The 25,292-nt window shown below is 39.3% G+C and overlaps 1 protein-coding gene across 1 annotated transcript in view; it reads left to right on the top strand.

The window, feature by feature from the left end:
* The window catches only part of ARHGAP6 (Rho GTPase activating protein 6), a 529,902-nt gene that overhangs the window by 493,747 nt on the left and 10,863 nt on the right, over positions 1–25,292 (top strand). The window contains exons 9-10 of the mRNA XM_003261011.3: positions 989–1,168; positions 16,251–16,348. Of these exons, the coding sequence (XP_003261059.1) occupies positions 989–1,168; positions 16,251–16,348 (278 nt within the window). The remainder of the gene's footprint in view (positions 1–988; positions 1,169–16,250; positions 16,349–25,292) is intronic.

The following is a 25,292-nucleotide window of genomic DNA, read 5'->3' as shown; positions in this document are numbered from 1 at the left end:
TCATCCCTACTTCTTCCTTCCTAGTTCAGACACTAGCTGCTGTGGCCTAGACTGTTTTGGTATGTCCCAGGTAGTCCTACTTCCTTGCATCCCCCATCCCCTGTGCCATAGATTGCTCTTCCTGAAATGCAGATTCCATTTCCATTCTGCTCTGTTCAGAATCCTCTTGCCCTTAGATCACAATTTGAATTCCTTGGTCTGACACACGAAGATCATCTCACCTGGCCCTTGCCTGCCTTTCCTGCAGAACTCCCTACCACACTGAGCTTCCTGGGGCTCCATGACGTATTTTAGATGTTTCTGTCTTTGCATGTGTGGTGCTTTCTCCATTGTAAAATTACCCCCTACCCCAGATCCTTTGCTTTTCAGCCTAGCAAACTCTATTCTTCTTTTGAGAGTTTGTGCAAATGCTTCCACCTCTGTGGTAGTGACCCTGGGGCCTTCGGAGTTGAGAGCTTTATACTTTGTACTCATTACCTGTAAGTGATAGGTTTATTTCCTCCCTAGAATGAGAGCCCTTTAAAATAAGGACTATGTTGTAATCATTGTTGGAAAAATTTTAAAATAATTACAATATATGATGAAAAATGCCCAGCCTATGATAGGTGCCGAGTGGATGGATCAGTGGTGAGATTATGGATTGATGAATGAAGGGATGGAGAAATGGATAGATGGATGGATGGGTGTCAATATTTCTTAAGTGCAAACAGGATAGAAATTTTGTATAGTACCAATTTTACAATAAACGACTTAGAGTTGCAAATTTTTACTCAATATGCTATTGAGATGATCACTGAACTATGAGCTTCAATCCAAGATATTAAAGCAAAAGGAAAATAATGATGCCCTCCATGGATTCTCATAGAGATGATGGCCTCCTTGCAGGATAAAAAAAAAATGGAGAGTAAAAGGTTTCATTGATTGTTGAATCACCCAGTATTTTGAAAGGCAAACATAACAACAGTCCTTGTGTTCTGTTCTCTCATAGGTCACTGGGAATAAAATGACATCTCTAAACTTAGCCACCATATTTGGTCCCAACCTGCTGCACAAGCAGAAGTCATCAGACAAAGAATTCTCAGTCCAGAGTTCAGCCCGGGCTGAGGAGAGCACGGCCATCATTGCTGTTGTGCAAAAGATGATTGAAAATTATGAAGCCCTGTTCATGGTAGGTGGCCCTTCTGTGGCAGGACATCACAGCAAACCGCCTATTGGTTTCCTCTGGAGGCAGGATGAAACTCTAGTAGACCACTCTCTGGGGTGCAGTGCTGCTCACTGAATTCATTGGAAGTCAGGCAGTTTCAGCAGGAGTAGAAATTTGCACAACTATGATGTCATTTTGAGTTTGTGATTCCATGTTTAAACAAACATACCAAATTATAATTTTCATTTTGTTGTCCTCTAAACCATGGTCACATTTTGGAGTCATTTAATTATAAAGCAGTGTCCTTGCTCAAAACGTTAATAAAACCCTTCTTTATGGAATTGTGTCCCTCATGAATTCATGTATTCATAAGCATCCTTAGTAGTTTCACCTCCTCCAAGGTCAATCTTGATATTTTACCTCCTACATGAAGCTTCACCTGTCCTTCCTTTGTCCTTCCCATGCCACTTCTCTGTCCCTGAACTCCATTACTGTTCTTACTGATGTTTATCTTACCCAACATTGTGTATAGTAATTTATGACCATTTCCCCCAGTAGAGTATAAATGCATTTAAAACAAGGACTGCACCATTGTTATCTCCTCTCCATATCCTCTGTACACTTTTGGAAAGCCCTCTATCTGGCAGGCACTCAATAAATATTTTTTTGATTTGTATTGAATTACCAGTTCCTGTTTTCCTTCATCAAGCTGCATCACTTGCTACAACTTCCCTTGAAACATTAAAACAAATGCCAACTCTCTTCTATTTCTGTTCACCACTAATATTGCATGTCAAAATTTACAAGAACCTTCTTCATGTTTTTTCTCCCATTTCTCTTGTCAATTTGCAAACGCTATAAAGCCTGCCTATTCCACGAGAGCCTTTTGTGGCTCCTTCAACCAAGAATTCTAGTTACCTCTTTTAAATTTCTTTGGTAATTTGTCTACACTTATCAAGTGCTTTGCATTAGATTTATGTCCATGCTTGTCTTATACTAATTATTTTTTGTAAATTTGAGACCCAGTGGTTTAGAATATTTGCCCTCCGTGTCTTACCTATGTGATTGTGACCAAGTAATTCAATACTCATTAAGCATCAATTCTAGCTTTAGAAATGGGAAAAACAAAATGATGATGTAATTCTCGGGTTGGTGACCAGAATCATTTGATACATGAAAGTATTGTGCAAACTGTAGCAGTTTATGCAAGTGTTAATTAGTAATTATATTAGTTGGGTAACACGTGCTGCCCCAAATCTCAGTACTTTAACACAAACATAAATATCACTCTGACATAAAGTTTAATCAGGTGTTAGGTGGACAGCCTTCCAGGTGGTGATTTAGGAATCCCAGCTTCTTGTATTTTGAGGCTCTGACATTTTTTAGGGTTTTACGGGCAACCCCAGAAAGGTCATCCATCTTGTCCACTCAAATCTCATTGGCCAGAACTTATGCACAAGCCACACTTAACTTCAAGGGTGGCTTGAAAATGTATCCTGGTTGGATCCCCAGGAGGAAGAGCAAATGAAAAGTTCACTGAGGTAGAATGGCATCTTGCTCTTGTTTGTGTCTCTGAAGCACTGTCCCTGGGTTGCACATGCTAAGCTCTCAATAAATGTTGAATTAATAATTGACTCTATATAAAATGTACACGTCAGCCTAAATCCTCATAATTAACTACATATTTGGATGAATCAAATGTCTGAACTTTTCAACATTTTCATCAAGTTTAAGTCACATATCATCTTGCCAAGTAGTCTTGGCATTACTTCATGTTCTCTGGATTTTTTTAAACAAAATAATACTTCTCATCAAACTTAATTCTATTATCTAAGCAAAGTTCTCGTTTGTATGAAACCACATATCATCGAGTATTTCTTTACAACTCAGATACCAACAAAACTTTTCCTGGCTTCTTTGAAAATACAGCTGCTGCCATTTTAATTGTGCCATCCCTCTTCTTTCCATTTCCTGCCACCTGAATTACTAAGAACAGTATAAAAACATCAGTATTCTACCTTTTCCAGCTTTTCCCAAATCTGATCTTTGTTTGCCATTCTCTGTAGGGATTGATGTCGACATTCTCTCATATTTTTGCTCTCCAGTTATAGTCTTTACTTCTCATAGAGGCCTTTCCTGGCCACTTTGTCTAAAATGCACCTCCACCCCCCATCACACACACACACACACACACACACACACACACACACACACACACACATCATCACTCCCTATTTCCTTTCCCTGATTTTTCCCCGTAGCACTCACCACTGTTAGCATTGGGTCTTACAAATTTCTCGTTTATGTTCCCCACTCCCTAGAAATGTAAACTACATGACAGGATGATTTTTTTGGTCCATTTCTATCTATAGTACTTTCTTTACTGCATTACCTCTGTGCCTGGGACATGGTAGGAACACAATAAATATTAGTTGAATTAATGAATGACTCAATGGTTGTTCTGTGACATATGATTTCCATATTACCAAGCCTTACTCCTTCTATGTATGAAAAGATTTGGGCATGGAGAAATTAAGGATACCTTTCTTGGAGTAAGTTAACCATTAATGTAATCATTCTTGACCTCTTTAGAAGGATTCTGGTAATCATATATTCAGAAAAATAACAGTGGAGTGGGAGGAAAAGGGAGACAAATATCTCAAGTCTTGGTCTATGAAAAGAAACTGACTCTGGAACCAGAAAATTTACTATCATCCTGTCCCTATTATATATTGGCTACATGACCTCATCTTCTTCTGTTTCTATTTCTTTAGTTATCAAATACTAGATTTGAATGAATGATAGCCAAGACCCCTTCTAGTTCTAAAATCTGCGTAGTTCTATGCCCTAGCACTGACTTCCCTTCCTTCCTTTTTATAAAGCACAGAAGAAAATTAATTTCATCACATTTTAGATTCTCTTGGCATATTTGGCAGTTCAGAAACTAGTCGGCTGTACCAAGGCTGGTGGTTGGTCAGCAAAGCTGATCTGCAGGAGTGGACAAAAATGTAATCTTGTTTGTCGCTATGTTGTTTTGTTTTGTTTGGCTTTTTAAAGAAGCTTTCAGAATTATTATAATTCCAAACAAAGAAGGGTGAAGCTAGTCGGGGCCCGATGGTTAAAAGTAGTTAGTAATTGTGCAGTTTCACAGTCCTTGGGTTTAGGAGCTCAGAAAGGGAGGTGTAACTTCTATTAGCATTAGAAAGGAAGACTTGTTAGGAAGGGTAGCTGTGAGCTTGTCCTGGAAGGCAGAACAGACCTGGAGGCAGTGATTCCATAAAATAACTGGTGGAAGGGATACAGAAGCTCACAGAGGCCTGGCAGGGACCCAAAATTTGTTCTGGGTGTTCTAACCTCCTTCATTTCCTGATGCTGAGACTGCCTCTCCCAAGTGGCCACTCTCTGACTTAATGGGAAAGGGCAGAAAAGAACCTGGCTTCGTCCTGTAATACAGAAGAGGAACCTAGATGCAGAGGTTGACACACAATTTAAGAGTCTGGCTAGGACAGTCTTTTGCATTGGTTGTTTGCTTTTCAGGTACTGGTTTGGAAATCCTTGAGCTGGAAATAGATTATAATAGCAGATATCATGACCACAGATATCAAAATACGAAGGCAGTAGATTATAATGGTGGTTCTCAATAGCAGATATCATGACCACAGATATCAAAATACGAAGGCAGTAGATTATAATGGTGGTTCTCAAACTTGAGTGTGCAGCATAGTTGCAAGGAAACTTAGACATTCAGATTCCTAGGATGCAGTCCAGAGAATCAGATTGAGTAGCACTGGGATGGGGCCCAGAAATAATCTGCACTTTCTAGTGAAGACCTCCACAGAGTTCTGGTAGTTTCCTAACCACACCTTTGGAAACCACATCTTGGGAAACACTAGTATGGTAGAAAGACCATGTGCATTGGAATGAGCTACCAAAATTCAAATCCCTGCTCAGCCACTTATTTGCTATGTAATCTTGGGCCCCCACAGTTAACTTCCCTAGCCAAAAGATGAAATAATGTGACCTAATTTATAGGACTGTTAAAAGAATTAGAAATGACATTTTAAGGCACCTAGAACAGAATTAACATATACTAGGCATTAAAAAAAGATTTCTGCTATTATTACATTAAAGCGATAAGGTGACTGCTCTATCAAAGCATGTTTGGGTGTTTTCTTGGAAATCAAGCCCACTCTGCCCACTGTGTATAATGCTGTGACCTGATCCCACACATATACACTCCTAGGCCCTTACTCTGCTCTTTTTATTCCATAGCATTTATTACCTTTTAACCCACTATATAATTTACTTATTTTTATGCTTATTGAAACCTAATAGAATACAAACCTTATAAAGGCAGAGATTTTTGTTTGTTCTGTTCACTGACATTCACACCACCTAGAAAGTATATGGCAAAAGATGGGTGCTTAGTAATTATTTGTTGAATACTGCAATTCTGTATTACTAGAAAAAAATGTATTTTTGTTTCGATTTTGTCCAGTGTCCATACTGCTTATATTCCCTTACCTTTAAATCATGACCCTCCACTTCTGATATCAACACCTGTTGAAAAACTGGCTATCTGTGGGAGCACTGGAAATCAAGGATAAGAATCATGAATATCAGCTTAAGGAGATTTTGGGCTGAGACGATGGGGTTTTCTAGATATACAATCATGTCATCTGCAAACAGGGACAGTTTGACTTCCTCTTTTCCTAATTGAATACCCTTTATTTCCTTCTCCTGCCTGATTGCTCTGGCCAGAACTTCCAGCACTACGTTGAATAGGAGTGGTGAGAGAGGGCATCCCTGTCTTGTGCCAGTTTTCAAAGGGAATGCTTCCAGTTTTTGCCCATTCAGTATGATATTGGAAGTCTCAGGATACAAAATCAATGTACAAAAATCACAAGCATTCTTGTACACCAATCACAGACAAACAGAGAGCCAAATCATGAGTGAACTCCCATTCACAATTGCTTCAAAGAGAATAAAATACCTAGGAATCCAACTTACAAGGGATGTGAAGGACCTCTTCAAGGAGAACTACAAACCACTGCTCAATGAAATAAAAGAGGATACAAACAAATGGAAGAACATTCCATGCTCATGGGTTGGAAGAATCAATATCATGAAAATGGCCATACTGCCCAAGGTAATTTATAGATTCAATGCCATCCCCATCAAGCTACCAATGACTTTCTTCACAGAATTGGAAAAAACTACTTTAAAGTTCATATGGAACCAAAAAAGAGCCCGCATCGCCAAGTCAATCCTAAGCCAAAAGAACAAAGCTTGAGGCATCACGCTACCTGACTTCAAACTATACTACAAGGCTACAGTAACCAAAACAGCATGGTACTGGTACCACAACAGAGACATAGATCAATGGAACAGAACAGAGCCCTCAGAAATGATGCTGCATATCTACAACTATCTGATCTTTGACAAACCTGACAAAAACAAGAAATGGGGAAAGGATTCCCTATTTAATAAATGGTGCTGGGAAAACTGGCTAGCCATATGTAGAAAGCTGAAACTGGATCCCTTCCTTACACCTTATACAAAAATTAATTCAAGATGGATTAAAGACTTACATGTTAGACCTAAAACCATTAAAATCCTACAAGAAAACCTAGGCAAATACCATTCAGGACATAGGCATGGGCAAGGACTTCATGTCTAAAACACCAAAAGCAATGGCAGCAAAAGCCAAAATTGACAAATGGGATCTAATTAAACTAAAGAGCTTCTGCACAGCAAAAGAAACTACCATCAGAGTGAACAGGCAACCTACAGAATGGGAGAAAATTTTTGCAACCTACTCATCTGACAAAGGGCTAATATCCAGAATCTACAATGAACTCAAACAAATTTACAAGAAAAATACAAACAACCCCATCAAAAAGTGGGTAAAGGACATGAACAGACACTTCTCAAAAGAAGACATTTATGCAGCCAAAAAACACATGAAAAAATGCTCATCATCACTGGCCATCAGAGAAATGCAAATCAAAATCACAGTGAGATACCATCTCACACCAGTTAGAATGGCGATCATTCAAAAGTCAGGAAACAACAGCTGCTGGAGAGGATGTGGAGAAATAGGAACACTTTTACACTGTTGGTGGGACTGTAAACTAGTTCAACCATTGTGGAAGTCAGTGTGGCGATTCCTCAGGGATCTAGAACTAGAAATACCATTTGACCCAGCCATCCCATTACTGGGTATATACCCAAAGGACTATAAATCATGCTGCTATAAAGACACATGCACACGTATGTTTATTGCGGCACTATTCACAATAGCAAAGAGTTGGAACCAACCCAAATGTCCAACAACGATAGACTGGATTAAGAAAATGTGGCACATATACACCATGGAATACTATGCAGCCATAAAAAATGATGAGTTCATGTCCTTTGTAGGGACATGGATGAAACTGGAAATCATCATTCTCAGTAAACTATCGCAAGGACAAAAAACCAAACACTGTATGTTCTCACTCATAGGTGGGAATTGAACAGTGAGAACTCATGGACACAGGAAGGGGAACATCACACTCTGGGGACTGTTGTGGGGTGGGGGAAGGGGGGAGGGACAGCATTAGGAGATATATCTAATGCTAAATGACGAGTTAATGGGTGCAGCAAAACAACATGGCACATGGATACATATGTAACAAACCTGCACATTGTGCACATGTACCCTAAAACCTAAAGTATAATAATAAAAAAAAAAGAATCATGAATATCTACACAAAGTCATTGGTATTATCCTAACCAGAAAGCTCTCACTGACTCAGTCATTGATACATGAATTGTTCTGAAAGTTATTACTTCTGTAACTAATATTGAGAATTCCAGAGAAAACTCATCATTGCTCTTGGGATTAGTAAGAACTTCAGAGCAGAATGGAGAAAACTGTCAGCTTCTTCTAAGGGCTGATAATAAACGATTCTTACTAGGGCTTCTTCTTAGAAGAGGGGCAAGAAAGAGAAGACACCACCCTTGTAAGCTGATGAAAAGTCCGGAGTGCAGTGGAGACGTGGGAAAACCAATGTGTTCCCACCCCACTGAGTTGTCGGCCTGAACTGGGGACCAGCTTAGTGCACGTGGGAAATTTCAAATGAGCACTACTGGGAGCAAGGGTCAGAGGCTGTGATGAGGATTCCAAGTCAGAAGCCAAGCTTTGCTTTGTATTCTCTTCATTCCCTGATGCAAATCGCATTTTCTTAAAGCCACTTTGCACGCCAAGTCAAAGAGTCAAGCATTCATCCAGGTCATCAAGCAAGAAACCACCCCTCCCAGTATATCCACATAATTAGATATGATTTCCATTTCCTTTTGTATATATCACAAATACCACTGTCTATGTGCCAGGGTTGGGCTATTCAATACGTACATTATTGGCTTGTTTAAATCTCACTACCATTTCATGAGGAGTAAGCCAAGTTCATTTGCCCAAGTGATGCAGTGACTAAATGAATTATTTCTACAGCATGATGCCTCCTCACACAAAAGAAGAGGCATTTTGATGTGGTATCTCAGATATGGAGTCCATTTGTGGGGAAAGAATAAGAAAACATATTTTAGCCAATCTGAAAATGAGGAATGAAGACCTTTAACAGCAGTAATACTGCTGGACTAATCATAGCACCCCTGATGTTCAGGCCAGCAGATGGCTTCAAGAGCCAGCAAGTGTTCCTGCTATAGCCTGCTCACTTGGCCCTGTCTGCAAAGACAGAACATGTGTACTGTTTGTGTCCCACAAAGGTGGAAGGAAGCAGAAGCAAATTATGCCTGAACCTTTTCCACTCCCTTTAGCCTGCTGCCATGGAGCAAAGACTGCTGATTTCTTTCATCTTTGCTTGAGTTATCCTCCAACATCATTCCATGAGCCCTGGACTCTTCCACTGTATTTGTTCACTAATGTACCTGAATTGCCAAAACATGCTGCCTGACATGTATCAAGCACTTGGGAAATATTTGCTGAATTGAATGCATCTTGACCCTCCCGTGCACCCAGACCCCTTAAATTATTAAACCACCTGTCACAACAGAGCAACGCCAAAGGTTCTAAGCTGGGCCTGTCCTTGTTTGAGCTTTTGCACCCATAAACAGCCAAAGTGATTTCTTTTAGTGTGTTTGTTAACTACAAAATGCGATCATGATTTCCAGTGATATTTACTTTTGCTGGGTTTTAAATGCTAAAGCATCCTTCTTGGTCAAGTGCAAAGTGGTGGATTGGTGTGGAACATCCAGTGACAAGTGCAGTAGGGCTGGGTCCTGGGAATAGCTCTTCGAAAAGCCCTTAATGGTTTATTGTGGTGACTTAGTAAATGGAGAAAACTCATACCACTTTTCTCTCTCAGTGGTTTATGGAATAAACTACCTCATAGCAATTATACCCTAGGCAATAATTCAAGGTTTCATTTTTAATTTGATCGGGTAGATTTTAATTGTGACAGTTTTATTCTTTCATATGTGCAGTGTTTACATTTTTTTCTCTGAAGCAGGAGGGGCCAAAGTTCTTTTGATTTTTGGAATAGCATTATGCTTTGAAGGAACTCATTAAAATCTAAGGAGTTGAGTCTCCAGATAAACACAACCATAAATGGTACCCTTAGAAAATATCTAGAATTGTTACATGGTTGACTAAAGCCCAGTAGAGATTTTGATGTGAAACAATGAATTGTAAATGAAGAATCACTTTGGGCTGGGTTTTGTTTCTTCTTTTTAACAAGCAGAATTGCTTGATTTTTAAAAAAATTTAGTATGTCTTTCACCACCCTTCTCCTTAGTTCCCATTTTGCTATATACAAAAATCCCAGAGCAGAAAATGAAAACGTTGTTTAATTATTGAGCTATCTTTTTCCAAAAGTTTTGAAGTTTTTGTACTGATAAGAAAAATAGCTTAAGAACTTAGAAAAATTCTGATGATAATCAGTTGGGAAAGAAAATTTATTTTCCTACTCTAGAAATGAATAGCAAGAAGACTGTGCTGCAGCATGACATAGGTACCACTGATAAGTAGAGAAAGAAACATCTAGACAGGGGCAACATAACACATGCAGACCATAATCCTGGGTGATTTTAGATTATTATTATTTTTAGCCATTTCAGCAACATTCACTGCACATCCCCTGGGTAGAAATCACCACCCTAGCTTGTATTCTGAAAGAGCATAAAATTGAGCAAGTGAGTGTGTAAGTGAATGATGGGGTGAGGGGTCATAGAAGTGCAGGTAAGAGCTTCCACAGAGGAAAGAGTAGGAATCAAAGTTAGAGGAGGAAAATGAGACATCATTTAGGAAACATTTGACTGGCAAGGAGAACAATAATCAACTGCAAATGGCTTTTGACATCAGCATTTATTATGTGACACAGTAAATATAGGGGGGGCACAGTTTCAGCAGCTCAGTAGCACTTTGCTCTCTCTGCTCTGCCATCTTCAGCTGCAAAATGGCTACAGTTGATAACAGCATCTCTTCCAGCCATCATTGCATCAATTAATGAAGAGATAATGTTTCTTTTCATGCACCCATTTTCAATAGGGAAGATAACCTTTTCCAGAAGCCCCTACATGCCCTCCTTCAGGTACCAGCATGTGCATACATGATCTTGCCCTAGCTTTGAGGGAGGCTAGCTGACAGAAAACTACAAATTTATGAGCCTGTTTCAGTTCTGGGTAAACAAATCAGATAATCCCTGCCTTCAGGAAACTTACCTTCTAATGACGTGAATGGTGGGAAGATTCAAGGTCTAGCAAAAGGAACTGGAAGGGGGAGGCTACACAGAGTCTGGCTTCAAGACCATTGCAGTTGAAGGGCCAAGAGGTCATAGGCTGTAACTCCAGAAATTCAGAGGCGGATTAGAAGCAGAGACATAGCAAGAGAAAATCCTATAACTGAGTTACCCAAAAGAAGTGTTAAGCAAAAGAGAAGAGAGTGCTTCTTCTCTAAGAGCAAATGGATGACTGTTAATAAAAACTAATAATTGCAGAACAAATATTGTCCATCTCCATGTTATCTGCTTTTATTTTTTCAAGTGTTTAACTTATTTCATCTATTTCTAATAAAACATTTTATTACTAGATCTCTTTGCAGTTGGTAATCTATTTGCAATTTTTTTTTAGCGCTTTTGATTCCCAAAACACCCCCCACTAAGTAAAATGAATATGCATATGTTTTCAGATGTGGGAACAGAATCCTAAAGAAGGTGATAGAAGTGTCCAAGTTTATATTGATTATAAACAGCAGAGCCAAAACTGGATTTCAGGGGCTGTTGCCTCAGTCAGATTTTTTTTACAGCATCCTAATTCCTGAAAAGGTATGCTTAAGTCAGTGGTCAACCTAGATATTTCTTTCTTACTTATTTCAAGCTGCTGTTTCCTATCAGTTTATTTACTTAACTTTTATTTCTCCATCAAGTACCTAAATTAATAGAGAAACAAATGTTCATCCAATTTAACTGAGCCAGTAGTTTGAAATTTTTATTAAATGTTACGAAATGAAATGTGCAGTTATAGCCAAAGATTAGAATAATTACAGGAAAACAGTACTGGGTGCTGTTGTATGAACATTAAAAAATCAGTTTCAGGCATCATTTCAAATTTTTTACCTCATTTTCCCACTGACTCCAATTTTCTGAATCATTCCTTTATTTTTTAAAATGTGGTTTAATCACATACATTTTGAAGCTGCCTTAAATCACTCTGTAACAAAATGGATTATAAATAAACTAATGAATTATATACAACTGTAGTTAGTTTTGCATAATACATAGGAAAATATTATTTGCCTTCCTGTAATACATGGATCTACCATTTTAAACTATATCTTTTTTATGCATTTGTAAATAGTGTCTCCAAGCCAAAATGGTACCATGGGCCTTTTAAAAGGAAACTATAGACAGATTTATAACTGTGACGCTTCCTATTTGCATTTGTTACCAAGTAAGAGTCACGTATGCAACATAAAATAGACCTCAATAATTATGATTGCTTGCCTAGTTGAATGAGGAAAACCTCTGAATTGCAGACTAGCTTAACAAAAATTTATGGAAAGTTATTTTTTAAGTAATGATACTTCTGAAACCTATTATAATAATGCATCCAAGTTGATAATTTATCTTAGACATACTACATACTCTCAAAGAATTAATATTGTCATGCTTGCACCACTCTGAAGGGCTTGCACTCTAATTGTTTATTCTTTAATTAAATCCAAATGGGAATGGATTAGTGCTTGGAGCGAATTTTTTTTTTTTTTTTTCTGAGACAGAGTCTCACTCTGTCACCCAGGCTGGAGTGCAGTGGCGTGATCTCGGCTCACTGCAAGCTCCGTCTCCCGGATTCACGCCATTCTTCTGCCTCAGCCTCCCGAGTGGCTGGGACTACAGGCGCTCACCACCACGCCCAGCTAATTTTTTTTTTTTTTTTGTATTTTTAGTAGAAACGGGGTTTCACCATGTTAGCCAGGATGGTCTCGATCTCCTGACCTCGTGATCCACCCACCTCGGCCTCCCAAAGTGCTAGGATTATAGGCGTGAGCCACCGTGCCCAGCCACGAAATTTTTTATTACATGTCAAAGCCTAGCAAATTTTAAATTAAACTAACTGGATGAAAATGCAAGTACTTTTCCTAATTTGTTTATGAAATTTTCTTCTAAAAAAGAGATCAGGACATAAATTTTTGTCCTATATTATTTTTTGCTTTGCTGTTCATTAAAATATATGAGTTCTCTTTCTTCTCATTTTCACCCTTTAGGTGTTACATTTTTAAAAACTGTTATAATAGCACATGGCTGTTGGGTGATGATCTTTGAAAAAAATACAGTAAAAATGATGTCTTTCTGTTTGTTTAATTTATACAGTAAGAGAATAATCTCACCCTTGACCTAAATATCCTGCCCTTTCCCTTCTCCCCATTTTCATTCCCAGGCCACTGCAGCTGGTCACAGGGTTTTAAATACAATCCTTATGTGTCTCTTAAATGTCTATGTTCAACCCAGACCTCTCCTATGAACTCTGAATCCTTATTGCCAACTATCTACAAGATATCTCCTTCATTTGGATGTCTCGCAGACCTCTAAACATTATCATATCAAAACCAAACTCCAAAACTTGACCCCCAACCTTCTCCTCCTGCAGCTTTTCCAAACCAGTCAACAGCAACTCCATCTTTCTAGTTGCCTAGGCCCTAAGCATTGAGGTCATCTTTTCTTCTCCCTCTCCCTCTCTTCTCTCTCTCTCCATCCAATAAATTAATGCTATCACTTCTATCCTCACTATGTCCACGGTGGAAATATTTCTCCTCACCTCACTGTCCTGGTTCAGGACCCATCATCTTATCTGGGTAGATCAGCAGCCCCTCTCTGCTCTCCTTGCTTTATCTCTGGCTCCATGCATTCTACTCTCAACTCAGCAGCCAGAGTGATGCTGCTTCATGTTAGTCATCTGTTCAAAATCTCCAGTGGATCCCCACCCACTGCAAGTAAGAGCAGAAGTCCTTATTATGACCCATAAGACTCCATGACACCTGGTCCTGGCCCCATGACCCCTTCCTACCACCTGCCTCCTTTCCTACTCTCTTCCAGCCTCACAGGCCTCCTCATCACTCTTGACTCAAGACCTTTATCATTGGCTTTTCTTTTCCTTCCTTTTACCTGAAATGATTTTCTCCAACTCCTTCATCAATTTGAGTTTTCTGCTAAAATGTCAGCTTCTCTGGGACTGACAATCCTATTTAAAACTGCATCTTCCCAAGCATTTCTCGTTGCCCTTCTTTGCCTTGTGTTTCTCTATGTTTTTCTTGTATGTTTGTTTAATACCCGTCTTTCCATATTTGTTATCAGCTTCATGAAGACAAAGATTATTGTCTGTTTGGTTTGTAACTGAATTCCCAGCATCCAGTACCTGGCACTCAGGAAGCATTCACTCAACATTTATGCAATGAATGAAAGGAAGGGAGGGAAGAAGACCTGAGGGAGAAGCACAATGGTGCTGAAGTAGAGCTTGTGTGGAATGACTGCTAGGGGAGAAGATGGGAAAGACAGATTGAGGAGAGCATGCAAGTGGATGGCTTCAACCATGGGAATAAAAAGAGTTTCCAGTAAATGAGTGTCTTGACCATGGCATTCTGACAACCACATAGAGAAGAAATGTGATGCACATGTTAAGGAAATAGCACACAAATTTGAAAGCTGTTGTATCAAAGGTTCATCAAGTACGTATTTTTCTTTGCAATGAAAAACTCAAACTAGCTGAAGTAATTTGAAGGCTCACATAGCTGAACAATCCACAAGCAAATATGGCTTCAGACATAGCTTGTCCCGGGACTCAGATGATATCAAGACATCCCTTTTATCTCTCTTTCTTGGTATTGTTTGCTCAATTGTCAGCACAATCATCAGGCCTCATATGGATACAGGCCCTGTATCCTCTCTTAGAAGTCTCAGGGTAAACCTCCAGGGTTTTCATTGCCTCTGATGGAGTCACATGCCCATTGCTCAGACAACTATGATGATCTGAGAATGGAATGCTCAATAGACTTAGAGTAGGATACACACTTCACCCTTGAGCTAAGGCTTGGGTAGCAGTTGGTTTACCAGAGGGAACGTGGGGTATAACTATTATAAGAGGAGGGAAATGGAGACTTTTAATGATGAACAGATGACCACTACAAAGGGCTAATGAGGGCTTGAACTTGGGTCACTGCAGTTGGAATGAAAAAGGGAGAAAAGAAGTAATAGAGATGAAGTCTAGTAGGCCTCCTGGCTCTGAATGGAGAGAGGATGCAGAGAAGCTTTAGTACCATTCTGAGATCTTGAGCTTGTGTGATTAGAAGTTGGCAATGTCATTAATGAAGGTTCACGATGAAGTAGGAGGAACAGATTTGTAAGAGACAGAACGCATTTCCTTGCTTTCTCATCCCTGTTTTTATTAATAAAATTGTTTCCAGATTCTCAAAGCTCAAGAACCATAGAGTTCTGCAAGAGGCAAGAAGCAAATTCTTCCACCAACCACTTATTTTCAGAAGACTTGACCCTGCAGTTTTAAAAAGTCTTCTCTCTGAGCTCATGTGTGAGAGAATCAGACTGAAATTTTATTTTCTCTCAATAGTTTTGAGTTTCCTTTGGTTGAGCTATCAGCTTCTATGGAATAAGAAACCACAAGTCAGAGCTGGGTTCAATCATCTCTTATAGAACATTTCCACACAGATGACTTAGGGTTGTGAGGCCATCTTCTAATATACTGTAGATGGATTAGGCTTAGAGAAACATATGATGCTCATCTGTAGAACTCTACTGGATGCCTAACAAATTACAAAGTGAGAAACTTTTCATCACTGATGGACCAGATGCAAGAAAGGAGTAAAGGCAGGCACCGAATAACAAAGTGACATATGCAAATGTAGTAGCCAGCAATTTTTTGAGTATTTACCATTGACCAAGTACTGTTTTAAAGTCTCAACATATAATAAGTCATTTAATCACCATAGCAATGCTTCGTGGTGAGTACTATTGTTATCCCCATTTTACACGTGAGCAAACTGAGATCTAGGAAGATCCTTGTCGATATACCTTGTCAAGGGTCCCACAGCTAGTGACTGGTGTGGCTAAGATTCAAACCCAAGCAGTCTGGCTCAAGGGCCTGCCTTCTTAATAAACTGATCATATATTCCAGAACTGCCCAATACAGTCATCATTTCTGCCTGCTGTCTTGGCATAATTATAAATGCAAACTCTAGAAAGTACCCCCATTGGGCAATAAATTATGGACACTATTTCTCTGAACCATGATATTTTCCTTATTCAAAACCAAGAAAATCTAGCCTGAGCAATAAAGGCATCCAAGTGGTTCAGTTGTATCTCCAGGCATGTGAGGGGTGACATTTTGGATTGAATATGACTATTTGGTAATCATCCAGTTGGTCCTAAGAATTAAAGCAGCTGCATGGGTTGGCATAGGTTTGGTTTTAACCAGCAAATCATTCTGCTCTCTTGCAACTTTTAGGGCTCTGTTTTATGCTACAGTAAAATTGTCAGTGACCATATTTTGCCTGTTTCTGGAATGGTTTTATTTATGCCTCAACATTTGGCTCCTTCAGGTTCCCCCAGATCTCCAGAACGAAGTGCTGATCAGCCTGTTAGAGACCGATCCTGATGTCGTGGACTATTTACTCAGAAGAAAGGCTTCCCAATCATCGTGAGTATTCCAGTGTTCCATCTTCTAAAGCCGCATTGGAGATTTCTATTTCCATTTCTGAGAAATTGGAAAGGTTTGCACAACTACATGCAGGGTGACCTGAAGTGGAACTTCAGGCAACTTTTTGGCCAATTCTGATCAGTCCATCTAACCAGAAAATGCTTCAGGTCCCATCAATCCACTTACCAAATTAGAAACCGCATTACAAGATTTTTCTGTTTTATTTTCAGCTTTCTCTAGCCTCTCAGGGTCCTTTTGACTTCATTTACAGGGAAAAAGCACAAATTACTTGCAAGGGACTATAATACACGTCAATGATTCTACTTCTAGAATTCTGATAAGCATGCGTAGGGGCCCTTAAGGCTGCGCCTGAATGCATCTTGCTTGTGCAGCTTTACCAGTGGGATTAACCCATTATCAAACCACAAGACAGACCTTAGCTGAGGCCTAGGTGCCCATTTGAAATTAGAGGTGTGCACCCTCTTGGCTCTCCCACTTTTTATAGCTAGTATTATTTTGATAAAAATGCACATGGGTTTCTACATGCACTCATGTTTGCAATTAGTAAAATGCAAGCCATGCTGCAGGCTATGGATTGCTACCATTTTTGCTCCCAGAGGAGGAGTGCAGAGTTTTTGCATTAGTCAGATTTTATGGTTACTTCCAATCTTTGCTGCAGAGGCAGAGGGTGTGGGGATGCTGGGCATTTGGCATAACCAGTTAAGGGCATAATATAGCATCATTAACCAGGAGTAGTATCACCACCATGACACCAAACTATAAATTTGTGACAGGAAAAGTTGTTGCTATGCTCTTATAAAATTATCACTTTTGTTATACTTTTAACCTACTAAATTTCAGCAATTCTAAGATATGTTTCTCCCATGCCCTATGATCTCTGAAATTGAGACTAATCTTATAACCAATGATAAGCTCCTAACATAATCCCATACCTGTAATCCCAGCACTTTGGGAGGCTGAGGCATGCAGATCGCCTGAGGTCAGGAGTTCAAGACCAACCTGGCCAACATGGCTAAACCCCCTCTCTACTAAAAATACAAAAATTAGCCAGGCGTGGTGACAGGTGCCTGTAATCCCAGCTACTCGTGAGGCTGAGATGGGAGAATCGCTTGAACTGGAGTGGTAGAAGTTGCAGTGAGCCGAGACTGCACCACTGCACTCCAGCCTGGGTGACAGAGTGAGACTCTGTCTCATAATAATAAATAAACAAACAAATAAATAAAATAATGGCATGTCTTAATCGATGGTGTCTTATAAACAGTAACACATGTTAAGTTATTCCTGTATATTGGTGTTGAACTTGATAAATTAATTTTCACTCATTATTGCAGATAATTAAAAAGTTATATTATTTAGAGAAATTTGGTGAAAAGGAATCCCATGTTGTTCAACCTCCTTCTTTCCCAGGTCATTACGTTGATAGCACAGCTAAATTCAGCTTCACTCCATTTCCAGCTTAGCAGGGAAGACCTTTCAATTGGATTATCCTTTCAGATCTACTTTAAAAAATCTATGTCTGGGCCATTCATTATCAGGCCAAATTCTGATTCAAATAGGACCAAATTCTGTTGAAAAAGTAAGGCCTGGATTCAAGCCCCAAGAGCCATGAGTGAATAAAATTATATTCAAATTGTATAGATGAGCTAGTATTTTATGGTCTTGCTTTTCATATCAGAGAATTAGGCTTACACTTAAATTTTTCCTAGGTTTCTAACCCTCATCAAGGTATAAGTCCTAATTTATATTAACAAATGGCTTTTCTTTTCAGCAGATCATGCATCACCATAATTTTAATAAAGTCATTTATTTCCCTCCCTTGTACAGAAAAGAGACATGCTGGCATTTCTATTTATGAGCCCCTCATTTAAACTGCACTTATAACATATGGTTGGTACTGTGTGGGAAAGCTACAAAACACACACTTTTGAAGAAAACCACTGATTTTTGCCTGGCCAAATTTCTGCTTTTGTGTGGCATTATTAGATAGATAAATACTATACTTTAAAGAACAGTTGATAGAAGTTATTTTTACATGGTTTTCAAATACGCTCTTTGCATATAAATGCCATGGTAAAAAGTGAACCTTTCTTTCTCTTCTATTAGGAAAAGGAAGAAGCACACATATTAAGCCCATCCCAAGCTGTACGATTGTCCAGCCCCTTCTGTTCCCTATCCGTAATAGTAAGAAGCAGAATTTTAAAGTGTAGGTGAGCAGACCCTAGACCAAGATCTTAGATGAGTGTCAGGGCTTCCAAGAAAAGAAGAGTGAGCCCATAGGAGCTCTGTGTATGTCAGAAACTAGCATTATCAGTGAACAGAAAACACTGGGGGAAGACTTACTTAGGAGAAGAAAGTGTTTGGTTTTTGTTTGTGTTCCTCTAGGTGCAGGCCAAGGAACAGCCCAGAAGGCAGAGAATGATGTCATGAAGTAAAAATGCATATGTTAATAAATGAATGTTTACTTTTAGTGGCCTTTTGAGGCTTGAGCTCAAGAGTGCTACCCCTCCAGCTGTAGTTGCCTTTTTTTTTTTTTTTTTTTTGAGATCGAGTCTCGCTGTCACCCAGGCTAGAGTACAGTGGCACAATCTCGGCTCACTGCAATCCCCACCTCCTGAGTTCAAACGATTCTGCTGCCTCAGCCTCCCAAGTAGCTGGGATTACAGGTGCATGCGCCACCACACCTGGCTAATTTATGTATTTTTAGTAGAGACGAGGTTTCACTATGTTGGCCAGACTGGTCTCGAACTCCTGACCTTGTGATCCATCTGCCTCAGCCTCCCAAAGTAGGTGGTCTTTTTGTGTTTTAAACTCACTCATGCTTCTCAAACTTTACTATGCATAGGTATCACCAGATCTTGTTAAAATGCTCTTTCTGAATCAGTAGGACTCGGGGAGGTAGTCTATGAATCTGAATTTCTAACAAGCTCCCAAGTGATGCTGATACTACTGGTCCATGATCCACACTTTGAGTTTAAAAAGCTTAAAATATCAAAGTATATTCTTGCTTTTAGGAGCTTTCAGACTTGTTGGAGGAGGCCTCCAAGGGTAGAATGCAAAACAATAGGTGCTGGCCCACTGGCTCTCAGACTCACCAGCTCCTTGGAATCACCTGGGAGCTTGAAGAACAACTATGCCTGGGCCACCCCTCAGAGATTCTGGTTCATTTTTATGGGCTGCAATCTGGACATTCGGATTTTTTTTAAGTCTCTTGCATGATTCTAATGAGCAACCAGGGTTAAGAACCTCTAGCTTAGATCCACCACATTGGATATCACAAATTTACTATCACGTGGGAGTTTGAGCTGGGTGATTTTTGACATTAAAAAGGCATCCTTGTGTTGACAAAGGAAGGGAATCAATGCTCCAGACCATGAATCCACTTGGAGTTTGGAGAAGGAAAAGAGTATGATTTGAAGTCTCAGAGATGGCTTCTGAGAAGAGGAACGATTTGCAGTGAACTTTGAAGACTGTGGAGGATATAAACAGGCCTGGATATTTGGGGAGCTTGCACCAGGACCTGGACATAACAGTAAATATGTTGGCTAGCTGGGGGCACAATAAAGAGGCTGGCCAGCAGTGAAGGTAGAAGCCCTTAAATGGCATGCTGAGGGGTGGTGCTTAAGTCAAGAAGCAGTGACAATAGATTACTGTAAAGCTAAATTATAGTAAATTACAGTACCCTAAACTGCCAGATGGTGCTGGCTGCATTGGCAAGTCAATTATCCATCAGTAACACATGTTTGTATAGTCAGTTATCTGTCAATAACACATGCTTGTGCAGTTTAATAGACTGGTTACCATTTCAGATCCAGAGCCAGATTGCCTACGTTTGAATTCCATTTCTATTGCTATTATATATGCGATCTATTAGTTAAGAGTTAATATCTACTAATTCATAGATAGATCTCTCTCTCTAGTTTCCTCATCTGTAAACTAAAGATAAAAAGTAGCACCAACTTAAATACAGAATTATGCTCTTAGTATATAGTCTGGTTTATAATAAACATCACCAATTTGCTCATTTACAACTACTTACCAAAGGCTTGGCCATCACTAGATCCTACTTTGGTTGTCATGAGATAGCAAACTTCCAGGCAATATGACACAAGAGAGAACCCATTCACTTTAAGTTATGGCATTGTGTCTAAAAGCAAACACTATATTTGCTTCTAACCCTTTGATTTTTTTTTCCTGAAGCTTCTGTTCTCTGCCACCAGTTCACATACCTAAATAAAGCTTTACATTCCTGTGAGGCCAAGTGGAAACTGCACAAGATTTTATTTGGAGGGGAAAAGAAACAAGTTTTCTAAAGAGTGTAAAACCAAGAACAAGAAAATATTATAATTTCTGTTTCGAAAGAGCAAACATTTAGTGATATTTGGGAACTTAATGTTTTGTTTTGATTTCGGTTTTTCACTTCTTTATGCGACATCGGTATTGGAGGAGTTAAAGAATAATTCCTTGTTTTTTCTCATGCTTGTCTGCTTAAATGTTTGGCTTCAGCTAAAACGGGATGCCAGAGGGAGATTAGAAGAGATTTTTATGGCTAAGAATGCAAGACCAGGAGTTTGTGACCAGCCTGGTCACCATAGCAAGACCCCATCTCTACTAAAGAAAAATTTTAAAATTATCTGAGCATGGTGGCTCACACCTGTACTCCCAGCTACTCGGGAGGATGAGGCAGGAGGATCAGCCCAGGGTTTTGTGGCTGCAGTGAGCCAAGATTATGCCACTGCACTCCAACCTGGGCAACAGAGTAAGACCTTGTCTCTAGAAAAAAAAAAAAAAAGAAAGAAAGACTTCGATTTAAAAAAATATATACTTGTCAGGTATATTTACTAGCATTATACATGCTCTTTTCTTCAAAGGTACTTAAAATAGTTCCCCTACCCTTTGATTTAAGGATGTGAGGAAATAGCGAATGAGAATGGGAGGTTAATCAAACAGGACAGGATATGTTGAATGTGAATATTTGCAACAAAACAAAGGAATCACAGTAGGACTGGGACTTAGCGAGAGGCGAGTGAGACACTTGCCTAGACACAGAATTTAACGGAATGCCAGAAAACTCAGTCAGCAAAATTGATTATATTGCAATGTAATATTTTTTAAAAATCCAAGCTAATGCCAAAAATGTTTGATAAAGAAAATATCAAAATTTCAAAAAGACTAGCCATGCTTAGTCATAGAACCTGAAACAAAAGGTAAAATATGTGCTGCTGCCTTAAATGGAAGCAACTCATAAGTCATATTTATTTTTTGAGACAGGGTCTCGCTCTATCACCCAGCCTGGAGTGCAGTGGCACGACCATGGTTCATTGCAGCCTCAACCGCCTGGGCTCAAGCGATCTTCCTGCCTCAGCTCCCAAAGCAAGATTTTCAAAATCTACTTTGTTTATCTTGGTTCCAACTGAGAGAATTGCTATGTTTGACAGTTTCTCTTGACCAAGTGACAATCTTAAATAAGTTCTAACTAAATTAACCTGAAATAAAATAATAAGGAAATTCTGTTTGGGCATACATAAAACATTTAAATTTAATATAAATGTTATAGGTTTGAATGTATCTTCTTTTCAATTTTTCAATTTTTTCAACTGCTTTGATGTTCTGGGAAAAAAAATTATACATAAAACCATGTATATAGAGGTACACAGTTTTCTTTTGCCTGAGGCATCTCAGGCCCCTAAGTTCCACATAAGGGATGCTTTGCAGAACTAAGCATGATTAATGTGAAAATCCCCCATAAATCCGAAGCTCAGGAGAGCTCAGCAGAGCTCAGATCATCTGTGACACAGTAACTAGTTTCAACAACAGGTCTTGTAACTTTTAAATATAGGCTTGAGGAAACATGTAAAGATTTGTTCTTATTCTATCAAACCTCAGGGGCTCCCCAGAAATAGAATATTAATTAAATAAGGCTAAGTAAAGTATCTTCCCTTCTATACTCTGGAAACAAGATCAAAATAGAACAAATTTAACTGCATTTGGAGAGAAGGCAGATATGGATGAACTAAACTCAGGTATACATATTTAAATTTCATTGTGGTTAATTCTGTTAGTAGCCTTCCCAAAGTTTTTACTGAAAAAAAATTAAACTAAAATTAATTTTAAAAATTAGCAAAACTGGTGACTAGTGTATCAAGAGCATGGTTGAAGATCTGTACTAGTCTGAAAAAAAAATAAAATTTCAGTACTGAAAAATAATTGTATTGTTTAGCTAGATGTTCACCCTATTGAATGACAAATCTGCCTTCTTCATTCTGGGGGAGCATTAGGCTTTCTTCTAATTTAAAGGTATCACATTTAACTTAGCAAATATCACATAGATCATTTCTTTTAATCTTTCAAAGCTCATCATTAAAAATATCTTTTTTCACAAACATGGAGTTTTATGTGACAGATTATAATTTCTATTTTTCTTTTACTAGGATTTTTCAAATCAGAAAGGGTTTCAGGAAATTTTCAGACAAGAAATCTGACTTTACCAGTACAGTGTAACAGCAAAGAGTCCTATTGGGTGGCGGTAGCTGTTGGCCTCAACACCCTGGAAATTATGAAGCATTAACTGCCCCGCCTCCCTCCCCTAACACACATACTCCATTCAAGAAAGCCTTTCCAGCCAGATAGTTTTAGAAAAAGCTTATGTGGAATACAGAATTCCATAATGAAAAATTCTAAAATGTGTGCATATATGCCTTCTATGGAAAGGCATTCAAGATGGAGGCAGAATTTATCACATCACCCCTTCCTTCCTCACAGCTTCACTGTGATTCACAGCTTCTTTATAAATTTGCAGAATGTTAATTTGAAGATGTTTTTATCAGGCCCTCTGTAAATAATGAAGACAACACTGTCTGATCTTCACCTGTCATAAGTGCTCCATTTGCCAGAGATATTAGGAGGGAATTAATAAGGACTAAAAATGAGGGGACAAATTTCACCAAAGCCTTATGCCCAGGGTGTTAGCTTCATCATCCAGTGGAGAGTTTAGAGCCATGTCAGTTCCTCTTTGAAGTGGGGCGCCTTCATCCCTAGCAATCTGTGTAAGGGAGGCTTTGTAGAACTGATGGTGATTAATGTGCACATTCTTCATGATTCCAAAGCTGCTCCAGCAGTGGATTCCTTTCCCAGTACCATTGATATAATCCAAGATGGATGATACAATGCTGTCAGTTCCAACAGACTGGAACTTATAAGTCAAATGATTAAGCCAAGGATGAAGCCAACACACATTTGAAAACTCCACAGTTCTTCTTGCTGGGGTAGCTCAGCAAGGTGCTGGGCGGGCCCCATCCGGTGATTGAACCGGAGTTTTCCATTTGTCCCCAGAACAAGTTCTGTGCTTCCGGCTGCAGTGCAGGCCTGCCCACAGTACCCTGCCAGCATGTTTACGCCCTGACCTGGAGGGACCAGCTAAGGGTGAGAACGTGACTCGCTCTCCCTGCCCATCCCTTGCTTGTCTGGTTAGCTGAGATTGGCCATGCATGCTGTAGATGGTCCTGGGGTTTTGGGGTCTAATGGGGAAACCCTCCATGCATGGAGGCAAACCCATGTAGACTGGTGACCTGTCCACCCAACCTCTATCCATGATGCTCTGAGACAGGAAAGAGAAGCCACCAGGCACTTTTTGATGCCAACTCATGTCAACTGGCAACTCATCCACCCAACAGTCTGAACCTCAATCCATCAAACGCCAAGACATACAAAGAGATGTCACTATGTGCTTTTAGACTATTCCTCATCTAGTGAATCACTGATCAGAGTAAAAATTTCATGTAAATAGATACATGAGTATTTTAATGCCTTTATTTGGGACCCTGAACTCAAAACTATCTTCTTAGTGTTGGATTATCCTAGAGTCAAATCTGAGAGAAGACATTGTGGTTGCTTATCTCATTTTTCGGACATATCCAAAAGATGGTATGGTTTTCTAGATTTGACACTGAGTGTCCTGTGGAAAATCACTAAAACCTCCCCTCCTGGGCTCATTTCTCCACCAGTCTTCAGAAATTAGAGTGCTGCCAATTGGAGCTGGTTTGTAGGAAGGTAATGCTCACTCAAGAAGCCCCCAGAGCTGACTCACAGTGATGGGTTTTAGTCACCATCAGGCACCCTGGTCCTGGCAGACAACCACTTCTCTGACAGTTGTAGCCTGAAAGGTAGTTTTTCTTTCTTTTCTCACTTTTATCTCTAGGTTTCAGGGTCAGAGAAATTTCCTTTCCTATATACTTTTACCATCCACATTTCCACTACACTACACCTGGATTTATTCACACCCTGTCTTCTTGCAGAATTTCTGGATTATAATAATTTGTTTTTTGATTTGTGATTTTTATACGGAGAATCTTACAGAACTTTATAGATTTTACCTGATGTATACATTTGACAGGCTGCTTTTACAATAGCTTCCATAAACTTAGAAATGTTTCAGAAACTGGGATAGAATAGAAAGATTTAGAAGTGGAAAATGGACAATGGACAGACACAGGAAGCATAGGTGTGTAATGAAGGTATCCACAATGACTGGATGCCCAGCCCCCATTACAGGACAGATGTGCTCTGAAAGGCCCTCACAATTCTGCTTCCAAGTCTCTGGAAATTTCTCCAGACTCCAACCTCCATTCGGCAATCCTACTCTCTCTCTGTCTGTTCTGTGTCTTTACTTCCAATTGTATTACCTAAGTGGGTGTATGTGTATATGCATGTGTATATAGTTGCATGTATGTGTATATGTAATATGTGCCTCTGTGTCTATGTGTACATATGTCTGTCATATTTGTGTGCATGTGTATATATGTTTGTGTGTGAATATGTATATGTGTGCATATGTCGATGCATGTATATGTATGTGTTTATGTCTGAATATGTATATGTATGTGCATGTGTGTTGTGTATATATGTGTGTTGGTATATATGTATATGA

This window comes from Nomascus leucogenys, chromosome X, assembly GCF_006542625.1.
Source record: "Nomascus leucogenys isolate Asia chromosome X, Asia_NLE_v1, whole genome shotgun sequence".
NCBI lineage: Eukaryota > Metazoa > Chordata > Mammalia > Primates > Hylobatidae > Nomascus > Nomascus leucogenys.
This window is presented reverse-complemented; position numbering and strand designations above follow the sequence as displayed.